The 16515-nt window shown below is 40.0% G+C and overlaps 1 protein-coding gene and 1 non-coding gene across 2 annotated transcripts; both read right to left on the minus strand.

The window, feature by feature from the left end:
• Nucleotides 1-1375: 1375 nt before the first annotated feature.
• Nucleotides 1376-13036, minus strand: LOC115230961 (E3 ubiquitin-protein ligase DZIP3). Its single transcript, XM_029801066.2, has 6 exons — nt 12777-13036; nt 9147-9277; nt 6729-6994; nt 4917-5266; nt 3702-3920; nt 1376-1722 (listed from the first exon to the last, which is right to left on the minus strand). Exons 2-6 carry the CDS (start codon nt 9212-9214, stop codon nt 1624-1626), a joined length of 1002 nt encoding a protein of 333 aa, XP_029656926.1. The 5' UTR covers nt 9215-9277; nt 12777-13036; the 3' UTR covers nt 1376-1623.
• Nucleotides 13037-14662: 1626 nt separating this feature from the next.
• Trnat-ugu lies at nt 14663-14735 on the minus strand. The gene has a single exon. It is a non-coding gene; the product is annotated as a tRNA-Thr (tRNA).
• Nucleotides 14736-16515: the final 1780 nt, after the last annotated feature.

Consider the following 16515-nt stretch of genomic DNA (forward strand, 5'->3'; position numbering starts at 1 on the left):
TCTCTGTGTCACGCTGAATATCCCCGAGAACTACGTTAAGGGTACACGTGTCTGTGGAGTGCTCAGCCACTTACACGTTAATTTCACGAGCAGGCTGTTCCATTGATTGGATCAACCGGAACCCTCGTCGTTGTAACCGACGGAGTGCTTCCATCCATCCACCATCACATTACCATACTGTCTCCTCTCTTTGTCTGTTATACTGCTACTGTAACAGTCTCTGCTCTTCACAACTTATTGGCTCCAGTCAATTCTGTTTCAACACCATAACTACTACTGCCAATACTATGATGAAATTATGACTAAGATACACAACTACAGTTGCCATGAGCCAATATGTATGTGGTCACTAGATTTGTTAGAAATAAGGGAGCTTGCTTCCTAGCTATATGGTTTCAGGTTCAGTCCCATTGCATGGCATTTTGGGCAGGTGTCTTCCACTATAGCTCCCGAGCCGACCGAAGCTTTGTGATTGAATCCGGTAGGTGGAAGTTACTGCCGTGTGTGTATGTGTGCGTATAGCTGCTCAGTGCCTCTACGAAAGAGAGAGAGGGGAAGAGTCAGGTCTCCCTTAAAGCAAATGCTACAATCAAAAAAAAAAAAAAAAAGAAAAGAAAAAAAACCCCAGCTTTGATCATGAGTCAGCTTGATTATTTCTCACCTGGGGCTAAACAGTAACTCTTGCTAGGTCAGTCTACCTAGCTGTCATCAGATACACCTCACCATATTACAGAACAGCTCTGCTATGGATAACCCCTGACTATTGGCAATAACTCAAGAAACAAAAGTACAGTACTGATTCAATTCCAAGTCAATCCTTCTTGCCTGAGAGAAATGAACTACACCAAGAGAGGTTATGCAACATTTGGGTTTCCTTAGTTTTCAGTCCCCCTCCCACCGCATCATCAGTCATCTGATGGCTGCTGCAAAACAGTCCATCATACACATATCACTAAATGGATCTGTTGCTTGAAGCAGTTGGTGAGATATGGGGGAAAATTTTTTTTAAAAGTGGCCACCTGGGTAGTATGTAGATATGTGGTGCCACATATCTGGGTAGGTGTCATGTACCATATACCTGGATAGATATACAGATATGTGGTACCACGTACCTTGGTAGTTGTGTGGTACTACATATCTGAGCAGGTACGTTCTAAGTTCAAATTCCGCCGAGGTCGACTTTGCCTTTCATCCTTTCGGGGTCGATAAATTAAGTACTAGTTACGCACTGGGGTCAATGTACTCGACTTAATCCGTTTGTCTGTCCTTGTTTGTCTCCTCTGTGTTTAGCCCCTTGTGGGTAGTAAAGAAATAGGTATACAATACCTTATACCTTGGGTCATTGTGTGATGTAATTAATACAAAAGCAAGCAGGTTAGTCAGTGAATTAATTGTTATTTTAATTATGATATAACAACAACGTACAAGACGGAGATGTAAAAAAAAAACGAAGATGTAACAGCAACTTGTAAAAGGTATTTTTTTTTTTTTGTGTTTCTGATGTTAAAAACAATGAGTAACAGTAAAAGTGGGAGCTGGTGAATATCGAGAGGGCTGGGGAGTTGAGATCAAGAGTAGAAGGGGTGAAAATGACAATGATGGTAAGAATTGAAGGCAGTGACATCAAGTGGTGAATGAGAGTGGTGGGAATTCATCAGTCAATAACACCAACACTCGACATGTCGGACAAGTTTTCTGGATCTCCAGCCATTTACGAATACACTGGAAAAAAAAAGAATTGAAAAGAAGGAATGGTTAGCATGTAATTTTGCTTTAGAAAGTGGTGTGTGTTGGGGGGGGGGGGTCTCATAGAAATATCAAACAATAACATTGAGATATTTATTGCTTATTGACTTTTCCATTGTCTTAAAAATTAAGCTTGGTGTTGATACAAAGGGAGACCGATACACTAATATAATTAAGCTCAGTGTTAAGAAGGGAACAATGGAGATTGATTCCCCAGTATAATTAAGCTCAATATTGTTAATGAGGGACACTGACATGCCAACATAATTAAAGCCACAGTTGTTAACGAGGAACATTATATTTCTACTGTTGTTGCAGTCTCTGTCAGGGAGAAGACACTACACCAATATGACATGCTGTTGCTGCATTTTCGGGCATACAAGTCGACGTAGTATGTATGTGTGTATATATATATATATATATATATACACATAATATATACGTTTTTATTATTATTTTGCAATTTACTTAATCGTCGGTATATTATTATTATTTTAATTTTAATATTTCTATTATATGTAATTTTCTAGATGGTGTAATTTAATTGTTCATTTTGAATTGATAAAAGGTGGTTTTTTTCTAATTTTTATATATATATATATTATATTTTGTGAAATTTGAGTTAGTATTTCTCAATTGAATTTTTCCCTGTTAGTTAGGAATAATATTCCCTCAAATAATTATTATATATATATATATGTGTTAAACATGTAGTGTAAACATCCAAACATCATCACTATCTTTCCAAATCCTGCTGCATATCCCACGGATGGTCCTCCAAAGCCATCTTGGTGTATAAGTCAACCTACCTCTTTTGGCTACAAATTTTGGTCTGAAAAATTCAACTTGTATTTCTTTTTCTTTTATAAGTTTCAGTCATTTGACTGCAGCCATGCTGGAGCACCTCTTTGAAAAACTTTAGTCAAACAAATCAACCCAGGATTTATTTTTCAAGTACTTATCCTATCAGTCTCATTTGCCAAACCACTAATGTTATGGGGGATGTAAACACACCAACACTGGTTGTCAAGTGGTGATGGGAGAATAAACACAAAGACACACTCACATAGATATATACATAAATACATATCATCATCATCATCATCGTTTAACGTCTGGTCTCCATGCTAGCATGGGTTGGACGATTTGACTGAGGTCTGGCAAACCAGATGGCTGCACCAATCTGATCTGGCAGAGTCTCTACAGTTGGATGCCCTTCCTAATGCCAACCACTCTGAGAGTGTAGTGGGTGCTTTTACGTGCCACCGGCACAAGGGCCAGTCAGGCGGTACTGGCAACGGCCACACTCAAATGGTGCTTTTTATGTGCCACCTGCACAGGAGCCAGGTGGCACATAAAAAGCACCATATATATATATATATATATATATATATACAATGGGTTTCTTTCGGTTTCTATCTACCAAATCCACTCATGAGGCTTTGGTTGTCCAGAGAATATGGTAATGATCCATCACTGGCAGAGTAGGATTGCTGTCATCATTACAGCTTTACAGTAGAACTGATGGCATCAACTTGTAAGTCAACAGATGATGACAAGGTATTGCAATATTCAAATTCATGGCTGCTGCTGCTGCTGCTGCTACTACTACTACAAACTAATTGAAAACCTAGTTGTCTGGGTTTTGAAGATCATCATCATCATCATCGTTTAATGTCTGCTTTCCATGCTATCATGGGTTGGACGATTGTGACTGAGGACTGGTGAACCAGACGGCTGCACCAGGCTCCAGTCTTGATCTGGCAGAGTTTCTACAGCTGGCTGCCCTTCCTAACGCCAACCACTCTGAGAATGTAGTGGGTGCTTTTATGTGCTGGTGGCACATAATAGAAGATATAAAATTAGATAATAATAGACTTTGCAGTTTTCAAGGAATTTCATTGTCCTTGGAAACGGTGCTGCTGTTGATTGATACAGAAAAGACAAAAACTTACCAGGTCATGATAACTATGGCCACATTGCAGTTTGTTTATTTTATCATTGTGTAAAGTGTCATGGCAAATCGAACACAATGGTATTTCACTTTTGCTACCAGAAGCTCTCAAATCTGGTGGCACTTTTACTGTTTTCTTGGAAGTATTCAACGCAACAGTGTCAGGCGGTTTTCTGCTTCGGATATTTTTGGCAGCTACCATGCTATATGTGGACGGTATCTAACACAAGAGAGAGAAGAAGAATATTATAATTTATGTTAGAACGGACTTTCAAAAGTAAAAAAAAAAAAAATCAAGGAAAAAATAGATGTCTTTCAAGAAAAATAAAAGTGCAAATTATTTATTCCTGGCTATTTTCATAATCCTCATTGTAATTAGTCGTTAGAGCATCAAATAGAATGCCTTGTAATATACTTCATCATACTTCTATAGGAAAACATCATCATCGTTTAGCGTCTGCTTTCCATGCTGGCATGGGTTGGACGGTTCAACTGGGGTCTGGGAAGCCAGAAGGCTGCACCAGGCCCAGTTTGATCTGGCAATGTTTCTATGGCTGGATGCCCTTCCTAACGCCAACCACTCCATGAGTGTAGTGGGTGCTTTTTACATGCCACCGGCACAGGTGCCAGACAAGTCTAGCAAACGGCCACGATCGGATGGTGCTTTTTATGTGCCACCGGCACGGGGGCCAGGCAAGGCTGGCAACGGCCACGAACGGATGGTGCTTTTTACGTGCCACCGGCACGGGGGCCAGGCGATATAATTTTAAATGAGATCAAAATGTTGTCAATAGTTGGTTGATAAGTTTTAAGGGAAACAGAGACCCTGATCAAAAACCGTGAACAGCCAATGGATAACATTTACAGGACACACAAAAGCCCATGTTAAGAACCATGAACAGATGGTGGTTGACATTTAAGGGAGACACAGAGGCCCTATGAACTGAATAGCTGGTGGGTGACTTTTAAGGGGCACACAGAAGCTCTTATTATGTAAATTAAACCTCTATGTGATAACATGATTGAAATAGCAGCCAGATCTCCATGAAATCACACTTTGCTATCTTAAAAAGTAACAGGATGGGTACAGTTGGATCGATGATAGGCTAGTGGAACAGGACTGACCAGGGCTAAACAACTGTTTTATTGATAGTAATTGCATCTGTGAAATAAAGCTGTATTTTAAAAGAAGGAAGAATGGAAATAAACTATTTACCGAGGGATCACATCTGGAAGACCCTGGCTGACACTCAATCAGTGCTCTTTCATTTGATAAAGGTTTTTCTTTACATGTCTGAGACTGATCGTTGCCATGGAGTTTTGTGGGCGAAGCTTCCTTGTTTTTTGCACGCTTCCGAGCCTTCTTTCGCGAATTGTTGCGATGATTCGAACTGCACTCTTCTGGTATCAAGGCATCGATGCAAATATCTTGTGTTGCACTCTCAGTAACCGAAACAGGAGTCTGTCTGGGACAGTTCTGAGTATTTTTTTGATTCTTGTCTGGGGTGAGGACATCTCCAAAAACATTGAAAACAATATTCTGCAGTGAAAGAGACTCGTGTTTGGCTGAAATAATAACACATGGTAAAAATCAATTAAATGTTATGAAAAGGAAAAGTTAGTGAGAGAGACTTACAACTCAATTCTTATGCAGAATTTGCATAAGGTACTTATCTGTAAAGAGTAAAGTACAAACACAAAGTACTTTACTCCTCAGGCTTCAGTTTTTCCTAACCAAGATACAGCTATCGTTTCTTATTTCTTTATTGAATGGTTGTGGAATTAAGTTACAAATTGCCTGACTATACACTTGCTACTGGATTATGGAGCTTGTCTCAACAGAACAGTTTAATACTGGTTTCAAATTTGGTACAAGTGAGGGTGTAAGCTGACTATATTGACCCCACCAAAAGGATGCAAACAAAGTCAGCCCTGGTGGAATATGAACTCAGAACGCTGCTAAGCATTTTGCCCAGTGTGCTAATGACTCTGCCAGCTGGCCTCCTTAAAATACTTTAATCTGTTTGCTTTTAAACCGGCCATATCAGACCCAAGTATTCTACCTGTTTTATCTCCAAACTGGACAGATTTGGCCTTTCACACCTATTCTAAACTGCCTTTCTGAAAATAATCAATCACATTATTGAAATCTCAAAGCTATGAGATAATGCTTGAGATTAAGTCAAGGCTTGAGATTAATTCAATCTTGATAATGCTTCAGATTAACTCAATCTCAAGGCTATGCGATTAAGTCAAGACTGTGTGAACGAATAAGCATTACATTTGAAAGAATAATCTGAATGCTAAAGGGTTAATGTTGGTTTCAAATTTTGGCACAAGGCCAGCAATTTTGGGAAAAGGGCTAGTTGATTACTTTGACCCCAGTGCTCATCATCATCATCATTTAATGTCTGTTTTATATGCTGGTATGGGCTGGACAGCTTGACAGGAACTGATAAGGCCAGGGACCATACCTGGTTCCACAGTCTGTTTTTGACATGGTTTCTATGGCTGGATGCTCTCCCTAAAGCCAACAGCTAGTTATTTTATCAACCCTGAAGGGATGAAAGACAAAAGTTGAACTTGGCAGAATTTGAACTCAGAACATAAAGATGAGCAAAATTCCACTAAGCATTTTGCCTGACATGCTAATGACTCTGCCAACTTACCACCTGAAAATACTTCAATATTTATTTCTTTACTACCCACAAGGGGCTAAACACAGAGAGGACAAACAAGGACAGACAAACAGATGAAGTTGATTATATCGACCTCAGTGCGTAACTGGTACTTATTTAATCGATCCCGAAAGGATGAAAGGCAAAGTCGACCATGGCGGAATTTGAACTCAGAACGTAACGGTAGATGAAATACAGCTACGCATTTTGCCCCGGCGTGCTAACGTTTCTGCCAGCATGGTGTGGTATGTGTGTGTGTATGAGACAATGAGAGAGGTAAAAAAGAAAAAAGCCAGACAAAACAAAACTCAGAGAGAGAGAGAGAGAAAGATATAAACATTAAGCTGTACCTGTTTGGATGTGGTGTGATGTATCAGAATCTGTCTGCGAGTGTTGTTCAGTGATTTGGCTGCTGTCTTCTGAAATGTCTTTCTTCAGGAAAAGAATGTCAGGTTTAATAACAGAGACATTATTGGACTGTAGTAGAAAGTTGGACAGACCTCCAGAAAATTGTATGATATTCTGTTGGTCAGGAGTAATTGATGTCCACACCTGCTGAAATTCACTGCTGTTCACTGATAATGGACCGTACTCGTGTAATATGCTGCAGAACAATCTATGGAAAAGGAAAATAAAATAGATGATAAGCTGCAGGGATAAGAGAACTGACATCAGTTTTATATCTACCTTCTCCATGCTACTCTCAGTTGAATGAGACTTTTTGAAGCTGAGTTTTAAGGAGTGATACTATTCCTGATGCCAAACATTTTACTGACTTCTTATGACATACAGAGATATGGTGTTCCTATTCTACAAATCAAAGACATTTAATAGGTATCAGTTAACAGTCTGATGCGATTTTCACTAATCTGTAAGGAGTCACTGACTAAAGTATGTAGAAGCTAATATACTTGCAAGTGTGTGGCTTCTGTGCCGGTGGCACGTAAAAAGCACCAACCGATCGTGGCCGCTGCCAGCCTCCCATGGCAACTGTGCCGGTGGCACGTAAAAAGCACCCACTACACTCATGGAGTGGTTGGCGTTAGGAAGGGCATCCAGCTGTAGAAACACTGCCAGATCAGACTGGAGCCTGGTGTAGCCCCCTGGCTTCCCAGACCCCGGTCGAACCGTCCAACCCGTGCTAGCATGGAAAACGGACGTTAAACGATGATGATGATGATGATGTGTGTATGTATGTGTGTGTGTGAGAGAGAGTATATATACTCTTCAACTGATTTCAGTCATTGATCTGGGAATCTCTAGCAATTTTGGGTCTCCTGCAGTTCTACATTTGTCTGATGTCATCTTCCTGACAATCTTGGGTTTCCCACTGCCCCAAACCTGTTGTCTGTCATCTCCCAAACAACCTTGAACTCTCACTGCACCACAACTGTCTTCTGTCATCTCCCTAACAGTCTTGGTCTTTCACTGCCCCACAACTGTCTTCTGTTGTCTGCTATGATACAAGACATACATACAGACATGGACTCACACATGCAGATTCCACCAAATTCCACTTACAAAACCCAAGGCTATTGCAGAAGACACTTGCCAAAAGACCAATCAGTGGCACTGAATCCCAAACTTCCAAATGATGAAATAGACTTTTAAACCACTCAGCCATGGTTGCACTCATAAACACACAATGCCCGGTCTGGGAATCAAAACCACAATCCTCCAACCGCGAGTCCACTGCCCTAACCACTGGGCCATTGCGCCTCCAATAGAATAAGTACTAGCCTTTAAAATTATATTAAGTACTAGGGTTGACTTATTAGACTAAAAGTTCTTCAAACTAGTACTCCAGCATGGCCGCAATCCAATGACTGAAACATGTGAAAGATAAAAGATTCAAAAATAAAGAAGACAATAGTTGATGGTACCTACAGCATTGCCCCTTGGAGGGCAAATGTTTTCCACCAAAGATCCAGACTGACTAAAGTTTTGCAAGTGGATTTCATAGGCAAAAACTGAAAGAAGTCCATCATGTGTGTGCATGTATGTGAACGTACGTGGCTTAGTGGTTATGGATATTTGGCTCACAGTCGTGAGTTCAATTACCGTTGGCACAGTGTGTCCTTGAGCAAGATATTTTATTTCATGTTGCTCCAGTCCACTCAGCTGGCGAAAATGAGTAGTAGCCGTATTTAAAAGGACCGGCCTTGTCACATTCTGTGTCGCACTGAATCTCCCTGAGATCTACTTTAAGGGTACACATGTCTGTGGAGTGTTTAGCCCCTTGCATGTTAAATTCGTGAGTAGGCTGTTCCCGTTGATCGGGCACAACCGGAACCCTTGTCGTCGTAACCAACAGGGTGCCATTGTGTCTGTGACTTTGTCTTGAGATTGCATGATAGCTGTACATGAAAGGAAACCTTCATTTCGAAACTTCCTCGAAAACGTGTAGTTGAAAACAGGTGAGGGTTGGTGAGAGGAAGGGCATCCAGCTGTATAAAAACCACATCAAGAAATTCATTCTCACCAATGCAAGCATGGATAAGTGGATAAAAAGCACCATCCGTTCGTGGCCGTTTGCCAGCTCCGTCTGGCACCTGTGCGGGTGGCACGTAAAAAGCACCCACTACACTCACGGAGTGGTTGGCGTTAGGAAGGGCATCCAGCCGTAGAAACACTGCCAGATCTGACTGGGCCTGGTGCAGCCTTCCGGCTTCACAGACCCCAGTTGAACCGTCCAACCCATGCTAGCATGGAAAACGGACGCTAAATGATGATGATGATGATGATGATGATACAAGAAAAATGCTCACAGAAGTAAATTCTCTTTAATCTGTTTGGAACGTAGTTCTAGTGATTGACGTTGCTGACGACCTTCCATTTAACACAGCAGGATATTGTCACCAGATATAATCAGGTGACCAGATATAATCTTCAGATGACTCTACAACAAAAAATAGATAAAATCTTATCTAAATTTCAAAAATGAAGCAGAGATGACAGTGGACAGGGGCAGTGGGAAACTTAAGATTGGTAGATGATAGAATGCAATATTAGGGCAGTGTGTGATCCAAGATTGTTAGGGTGACAGGACAGTAGTGGGACAGTGGAAGACACGGGGATATGACAGTGGGGCAGTGAGATTCAAGTCTGTTAGATGACAGTGGACAGTTATGGGACAGTAGGAGACCCAAGGCCATTAGGGATATGACAGTGAACAGTTGTGAGGCAGCGAGAAACCAAAGATTGTTAGGGAGATGACAGAAAACAGTCGTAGGACAGTGGGAGACTCAATATTGCTAAGGAGACGATAAAAGACGATCGACAGTTGTGGGACAAAGAAAGAGCCAAGATTGTTAGGGAGACAGATCAAGCTTGAGAAAGGATCCACAATAGCGATAAAGATATTGTGGTTAACCGATATTGTTGTCAACCACATCCAATTTTGTATCCAGTTATCTCCAGAATATATAACAAACGAGTCCTCCTCTAAAAGTTGCTCAACTTTTTAGAAATAACAGTGAAATCTCCCTCACATCCTACCTTACCCTCTTAGAAAAGAGATGGAGTGCCTTAAACCATAGGTTTGATCAATCACATCTAAACTGGAGTAAACAACAACAAACTAATGAAGAAGAGATTCAACTCTGGGGCGATCTTTCGTCTCTAGTAGACCTTTCCGTCGATTTCCGTAAAATTTTTTTTTTTTTTTTTACATATGGGCTTGCGGGAACTTTTGAAGTAATGAGAGCGAAAGAGACTAAGAGAAAGCGATTGTATGACGAGGCAAGTTATTTTGAAGTTACCGTGCACACCCCATCAAACACACACACACACATGTACATCAATGTTTCCCATGCACGGTAACTTCAAAAGAACTTCCCTCGTCATACAATCGCTTTCTCTTAGTCTCTTTCGCTCTCATTACTTCAAAAGTTCCCGCAAGCCCATATGTGAAAAAAAAAATTTTTTTACGGAAATCGACGGAAAGGTCTACTAGAGACGAAAGATCGCCAACTCTGGCTCTGGCCAAAACACAAGAAGTCTACTGGTCCCAATGTGCTCCGCTGATAAAAGATCCCACTTCCTACCTCACAGTTAACATCCAAATATCCCAGTCAAGTCAAAATACCACCCAAACTTCTGGCACGAGTTCAGAAAACTTCTCGTTCTCAAACAATACTCATCTAATTTTAAAATGTTTGCGTTTTATTGGCTGTAGTGCTCTGATTTTAGTTCTGGCTGTTTTGCTGTTTTGAAAATGAAAAGATCCACTGTTTTTCTTTGTGTTTCAAAGTAAGTCTCAGTTAAAGAATAAAATAAATTGATTGAAGAGGGAGTAATGAAGGGTAACTTGTGTTGGCGATGACCATAGAGTAATTAATGTTTCGTTGGTGGTAGCTGTATCGGGACTAATTAATTAATTAATAGAGTACATGTGCTGATGTTTTATTGGTAAGGTGTTTGTACTGACTTTCAACAAGCTTAATATTCGGTTATAACTTCTAATTTAGTTGTGATCGAATGTTGCCGTAACGTTGTGAGTTCAAATTCCGCCGAGGTCGACTTTACTGGGGTCGATATAATCGACTTAATACCTATGACTGTCCTTGTTTGTCCCCTCTATGTTTAGCCCCTTGTGGGTAATAAAGAAATAGGTATTTCGTGTGCTGTTACGTTGTGAGTTCAAATTCTGCCGAGGTCGACTTTGCCTTTCATCCTTTCGGGGTCGATAAATTAAGTACCAGTTACGCACTGGGGTCGATGTAATCGACTGAATACCTATGTCTGTCCTTGTTTGTCCCCCTCTATGTTTAGCCCCTTGTGGCTAGTAAAGAAATAGTAAATTAAGTACCAGTTACGCACTGGAGTCGATGTAATCGACTGAATACCTATGTCTGTCCTTGTTTGTCCCCCTCTATGTTTAGCCCCTTGTGGGTAATAAAGAAATAGTAAATTAAGTACCAGTTACGCACTGGGGTCGATGTAATCGACTGAATACCTATGTCTGTCCTTGTTTGTCCCCCTCTATGTTTAGCCCCTTGTGGCTAGTAAAGAAATAGTAAATTAAGTACCAGTTACGCACTGGGGTCGATGTAATCGACTGAATACCTATGTCTGTCCTTGTTTGTCCCCTCTATGTTTAGCCCCTTGTGGCTAGTAAAGAAATAGTAAATTAAGTACCAGTTACGCACTGGGGTCGATGTAATCGACTGAATACCTATGTCTGTCCTTGTTTGTCCCCCTCTATGTTTAGCCCCTTGTGGCTAGTAAAGAATAGTAAATTAAGTACTAGTTACGCACTGGGGTCGATGTAATCGACTGATACCTATGTCTGTCCTTGTTTGTCCCCCTCTATGTTTAGCCCCTTGTGGCTAGTAAAGAAATAGTAATTAAGTACCAGTTACGCACTGGGGTCGATGTAATCGACTGAATACCTATGTCTGTCCTTGTTTGTCCCTTCTATGTTTAGCCCCTTGTGGGTAATAAAGAAATAGTAAATTAGTACCAGTTACGCACTGGGGTCGATGTAATCGACTGAATACCTATGTCTGTCCTTGTTTGTCCCCTCTATGTTTAGCCCCTTGTGGCTAGTAAAGAAATAGTAAATTAAGTACCAGTTACGCACTGGGGTCGATGTAATCGACTGAATACCTATGTCTGTCCTTGTTTGTCCCCCTCTATGTTTAGCCCCTTGTGGCTAGTAAAGAAATAGTAAATTAAGTACCAGTTACGCACTGGGGTCGATGTAATCGACTGAATACCTATGTCTGTCCTTGTTTGTCCCCCTCTATGTTTAGCCCCTTGTGGCTAGTAAAGAAATAGTAAATTAAGTACTAGTTACGCACTGGGGTCGATGTAATCGACTGATACCTATGTCTGTCCTTGTTTGTCCCCTCTATGTTTAGCCCCTTGTGGCTAGTAAAGAAATAGTAAATTAAGTACCAGTTACGCACTGGGGTCGATGTAATCGACTGAATACCTATGTCTGTCCTTGTTTGTCCCCTCTATGTTTAGCCCCTTGTGGGTAATAAAGAAATAGTAAATTAAGTACCAGTTACACACTGGGGTCGATGTAATCGACTGAATACCTATGTCTGTCCTTGTTTGTCCCCCTCTATGTTTAGCCCCTTGTGGCTAGTAAAGAAATAGTAAATTAAGTACCAGTTACGCACTGGGGTCGATGTAATCGACTGAATACCTATGTCTGTCCTTGTTTGTCCCTTCTATGTTTAGCCCCCTGTGTGTAGTAAAGAGATAGATATTTAAAAGTAGATTTGGTTACTTGTTGAAACAAACAACTTTAAAGGAGTGATCGTAGAGATATTTGAGGAGTGCCCGTTGAGATCTTACAAGGGAAAAGGAAAAACAAACTTTTTTTAAGGCGGGGGTTTAAAGGAAAGGTGTTTATATAAGAGGGTGGCATAATCAGGGCTACTTACATAAGAAGGAGTTTAAAGAGATGTCCCAGAAAGTTTGGTAATTTGGTAAACAAATGTCACAGAGGTTAAAGCGGATCGAAACAAACTATATAGACCTTGTAGAATGGCAGAAGGGGTTTCTTACCCCGTAAAAGAACCACTTTTCCATGTTGAGTAGTCTGTTTTGGAAGAGAGAAACAGGAAATAGGAAAAAATCGTTGCAAGGTTCTATCAGGGCCATTCTTGAGTCTCTCCCTGCTTACGTGGAACACGGAAACTGCCGAATGATTACGACGTTTCCGTTGTTATTAATGAATAAATAACCGATTATTAGTAATTAAATAAAATTTTGGTTGTTGTTATTATTACTAATAATTAAATGTATAAATAAATAAAAATGAAAAAAATTAATAAGTTAACAAAAACAATTAAACAAACGTGAAATGTAACATATGAAATATTATGTTATTCGTAACAAAGTTTCGTAAATTTTGATATAATTACTGCAACGCATATTTGATACAATTCTGTTTCGTTAAAAACAAACAAAAATTCTTTATTGTATCTAGTTGAAATATAAGTCCAAATGAACTCGAACAAAGATATGTCTGTGAGAAAAAAGCAATAACTGTCCAACTATATGTCGTCTGCCTAGTTTTCTGGTTTTCCCACTTAAAATTTTTATTCGTTTATGAAAATATTCTCAATAAATTTTGCGGCATTATATAATTTTTTTAATGTTTAAAGTGAGTAAAAAAAGTTACCACAATATTAAAATATATTGCAATAGTTTATGAATAACGTTAGCATGTGTTATTGTTTATAGATCAAACCCTTATCTTTGTCTTTATGACGAAGAAAGGAAACTGATAAATGTTGAAAGAGTAATCTAGGATTGAATGTAGGATACAAGATTGTCGGGAAAATGTTTTGCGATATTTATTACGACTCTTTACGTTTTGAGTTCAAATCCTGCCGAGATTAACTTTGGTAAATTTTGATACTTTCACCCGCATGGTTTTCGGTAAATTTTTACTAGTACACTCCAAAGCTTTTCATAAAAAAAAAAAGAAAAAAGCCCTCGGATTTTTCGCGTGGAATCAACGGTAAATTTTTACCACCTCACCCCTACGATTTTCACCAAAAAAAGAAAATAAGAACTGGTTTCTCGCGTGGAACCAACTCACTCTACCTCCTACTTTCCCACAAACCCCTTATTTTGATAGTTCGGAAGGGGGATGCGGGGACCCCCCCCCCCCGGATGTTTTGGAATTTTTCTTTTCTTTTACGTTAAATGAATTGCGGTGAGATCCTAATATGGTGCAAATCCTTTTTCTTTTGTCTGGAAACCGAGGGTGGTGTGGGGCGAAACCCTTTGAAATTTCACCCCCTCCCCAATTTCACAGGGAAATTCCACCCCACCCCACCACCCAATTTCACGGGGAAAATTTACTGGCAAATTTTTACACGAGGATCAATACTTGTTGGCAAGGGAACCTTTCCAGTAGCACTCATCCTTTTAGAAATAACAGCCAAATCTCCCTAGCCACATTGCACCGGGAAAGACTTCCTTTTGTACCCCACTCCTACCTTTTTTTTTTTTTACAGAACCCCCGTTTTCAGATACGGAGATTCCGAATCCGAAAACAAAATTGGCAAAAATCGATTCCGGTGCCGTTGGCACGTAAAAGGCACCCACTACACTCTCGGAGTGGTTGTCGTTAGGAAGGGTATCCAGCTGTAGAAACCTCGCCAGAACAGATTGAAGCTTGGTGCAGCCTCCTGGCTTGCCAGTCCTCAGTCAAACTGTCCAACCCATGGAAAGCAGAAGTTAAACGATGATGATGATAATATAGTTAAGATTAAATGTAAAATTTCAAGAAAAAAAAATAAAAAGCTACCATAGCAGCCCCCAGTGAGGATCGAACTCACGACCCCTGGTTTACAAGACCAGTGCTCTAACCACTGAGCTATGGAGGCAACTGTGCCGCCAGAGCCGAAATATTACTAGATAATTATTATATAATTAAATCGTGGAACTACGAATTGCGTATTTATTATTTACGTTGGAATAATATGAATTTATAATGCAATTTTAAGAAGTTTTTATTTTTCCCACAGAAAAATATAAACCGTAATTATATCTTTCGTCAATATTGTTAGTAGATATAAAGACAAACACGTTCCGTGACGGTAGTCAAGGGAGGTAATCGTGCAACTACTCTCATAAAGGAATTATATGTTGCCATCATCGTCGTCGAAGAAGAAAGAAGCTGTTCTCCTTCGTTTAAACTTATCTAACGCATATTTCCCATCTTTCTTTTTAATTTATCTTCCCGTATTCCAAATCAACGGTAAACGAACAGAAATAAAGCTTCCGTGTACGACGGCTGCTAGAGCAGTGTAAAGCTAAAAGCTGCAACAGAGCCTCGTTATGGCAGGAAGAAGCAGATGAGGTGATGGACATTATTGTATTTTCTTTCTCTTTTTTCTCCCTTGTTTATTTAAACAGAACAAAATTTTTACAAGTCATTCTTCGCTTCTCTCCATGCTGTTTATCTTTCTTCGTTGTTGTTCTTAATCTCAGTGGCCCCGCATTCCCATAAATGCTACGATCTTGCGATTTTGCTGTGTCTCACACCAAAACATTGTTTCTTTCATCTTTCATCATCGTTTCTCCATCGTCCAATGTGTGTGTCTCTCCATAGTCCAGTGTGTCTCTCTAAAGACCTATGTCTTTCCTTAAACTAGTGTATTTCACCAGAGACAAATGTATCTCAACAGAGCAGCATATCTCCTTAAACTATCGTGTCTCTCTATAGACATGCCTATGTTTTTCCCATAGACCAGTATGTCTTCATAGACGAATCTCAACCACAGACATCCATGTGTCGTTCAAAAGACCAAAATATGTCTCTCCCCATAGTCCAGTGTGTCTCTCTAAAGACCTATGTCTTTCCTTAAACTAGTGTATTTCATCAGAGACAAATGTATCTCAACAGAGCAGCATATCTCCTTAAACTATCGTGTCTCTCTATAGACATGCCTATGTTTTTCCCATAGACCAGTATGTCTTCATAGACGAATCTCAACCACAGACATCCATGTGTCGTTCAAAAGACCAAAATATGTCTCTCTCCATAGTCCAGTGTGTCTCTCTAAAGACCTATGTCTTTCCTTAAACTAGTGTATTTCATCAGAGACAAATGTATCTCAACAGAGCAGCATATCTCCTTAAACTATCGTGTCTCTCTATAGACATGCCTATGTTTTTCCCATAGACCATATGTCTTCATAGACGAATCTCAACCACAGACATCCATGTGTCGTTCAAAAGACCAAAATATGTCTCTCTCCATAGTCCAGTGTGTCTCTCTAAAGACCTATGTCTTTCCTTAAACTAGTGTATTTCATCAGAGACAAATGTATCTCAACAGAGCAGCATATCTCCTTAAACTATCGTGTCTCTCTATAGACATGCCTATGTTTTTCCCATAGACCAGTATGTCTTCATAGACGAATCTCAACCACAGACATCCATGTGTCGTTCAAAAGACCAAAATATGTCTCTCTCCATAGTCCAGTGTGTCTCTCTAAAGACCTATGTCTTTCCTTAAACTAGTGTATTTCATCAGAGACAAATGTATCTCAACAGAGCAGCATATCTCCTTAAACTATCGTGTCTCTCTATAGACATGCCTATGTTTTCCCATAGACCAGTATGTCTTCATAGACGAATCTCAACCACAGACATCCATGT

Source organism: Octopus sinensis, unplaced genomic scaffold, assembly GCF_006345805.1.
Source record: "Octopus sinensis unplaced genomic scaffold, ASM634580v1 Contig16920, whole genome shotgun sequence".
Lineage (NCBI taxonomy): Eukaryota > Metazoa > Mollusca > Cephalopoda > Octopoda > Octopodidae > Octopus > Octopus sinensis.

Bases quoted from the DNA above. Each gene is read 5' to 3' on its own strand.
- LOC115230961 (XM_029801066.2), bottom strand. From the start codon at position 9,214: ATGGAAGGTCGTCAGCAACGTCAATCACTAGAACTACGTTCCAAACAG. The intron at 6,995-9,146 runs GTGAGCATTTTT...CCTTTTCCATAG, and splicing joins ATTAAAGAGAATTTACTTCT to ATTGTTCTGCAGCATATTAC. The intron at 3,921-4,916 runs GTAAATAGTTTA...CTCTTGTGTTAG, and splicing joins CTTCCAGATGTGATCCCTCG to ATACCGTCCACATATAGCAT.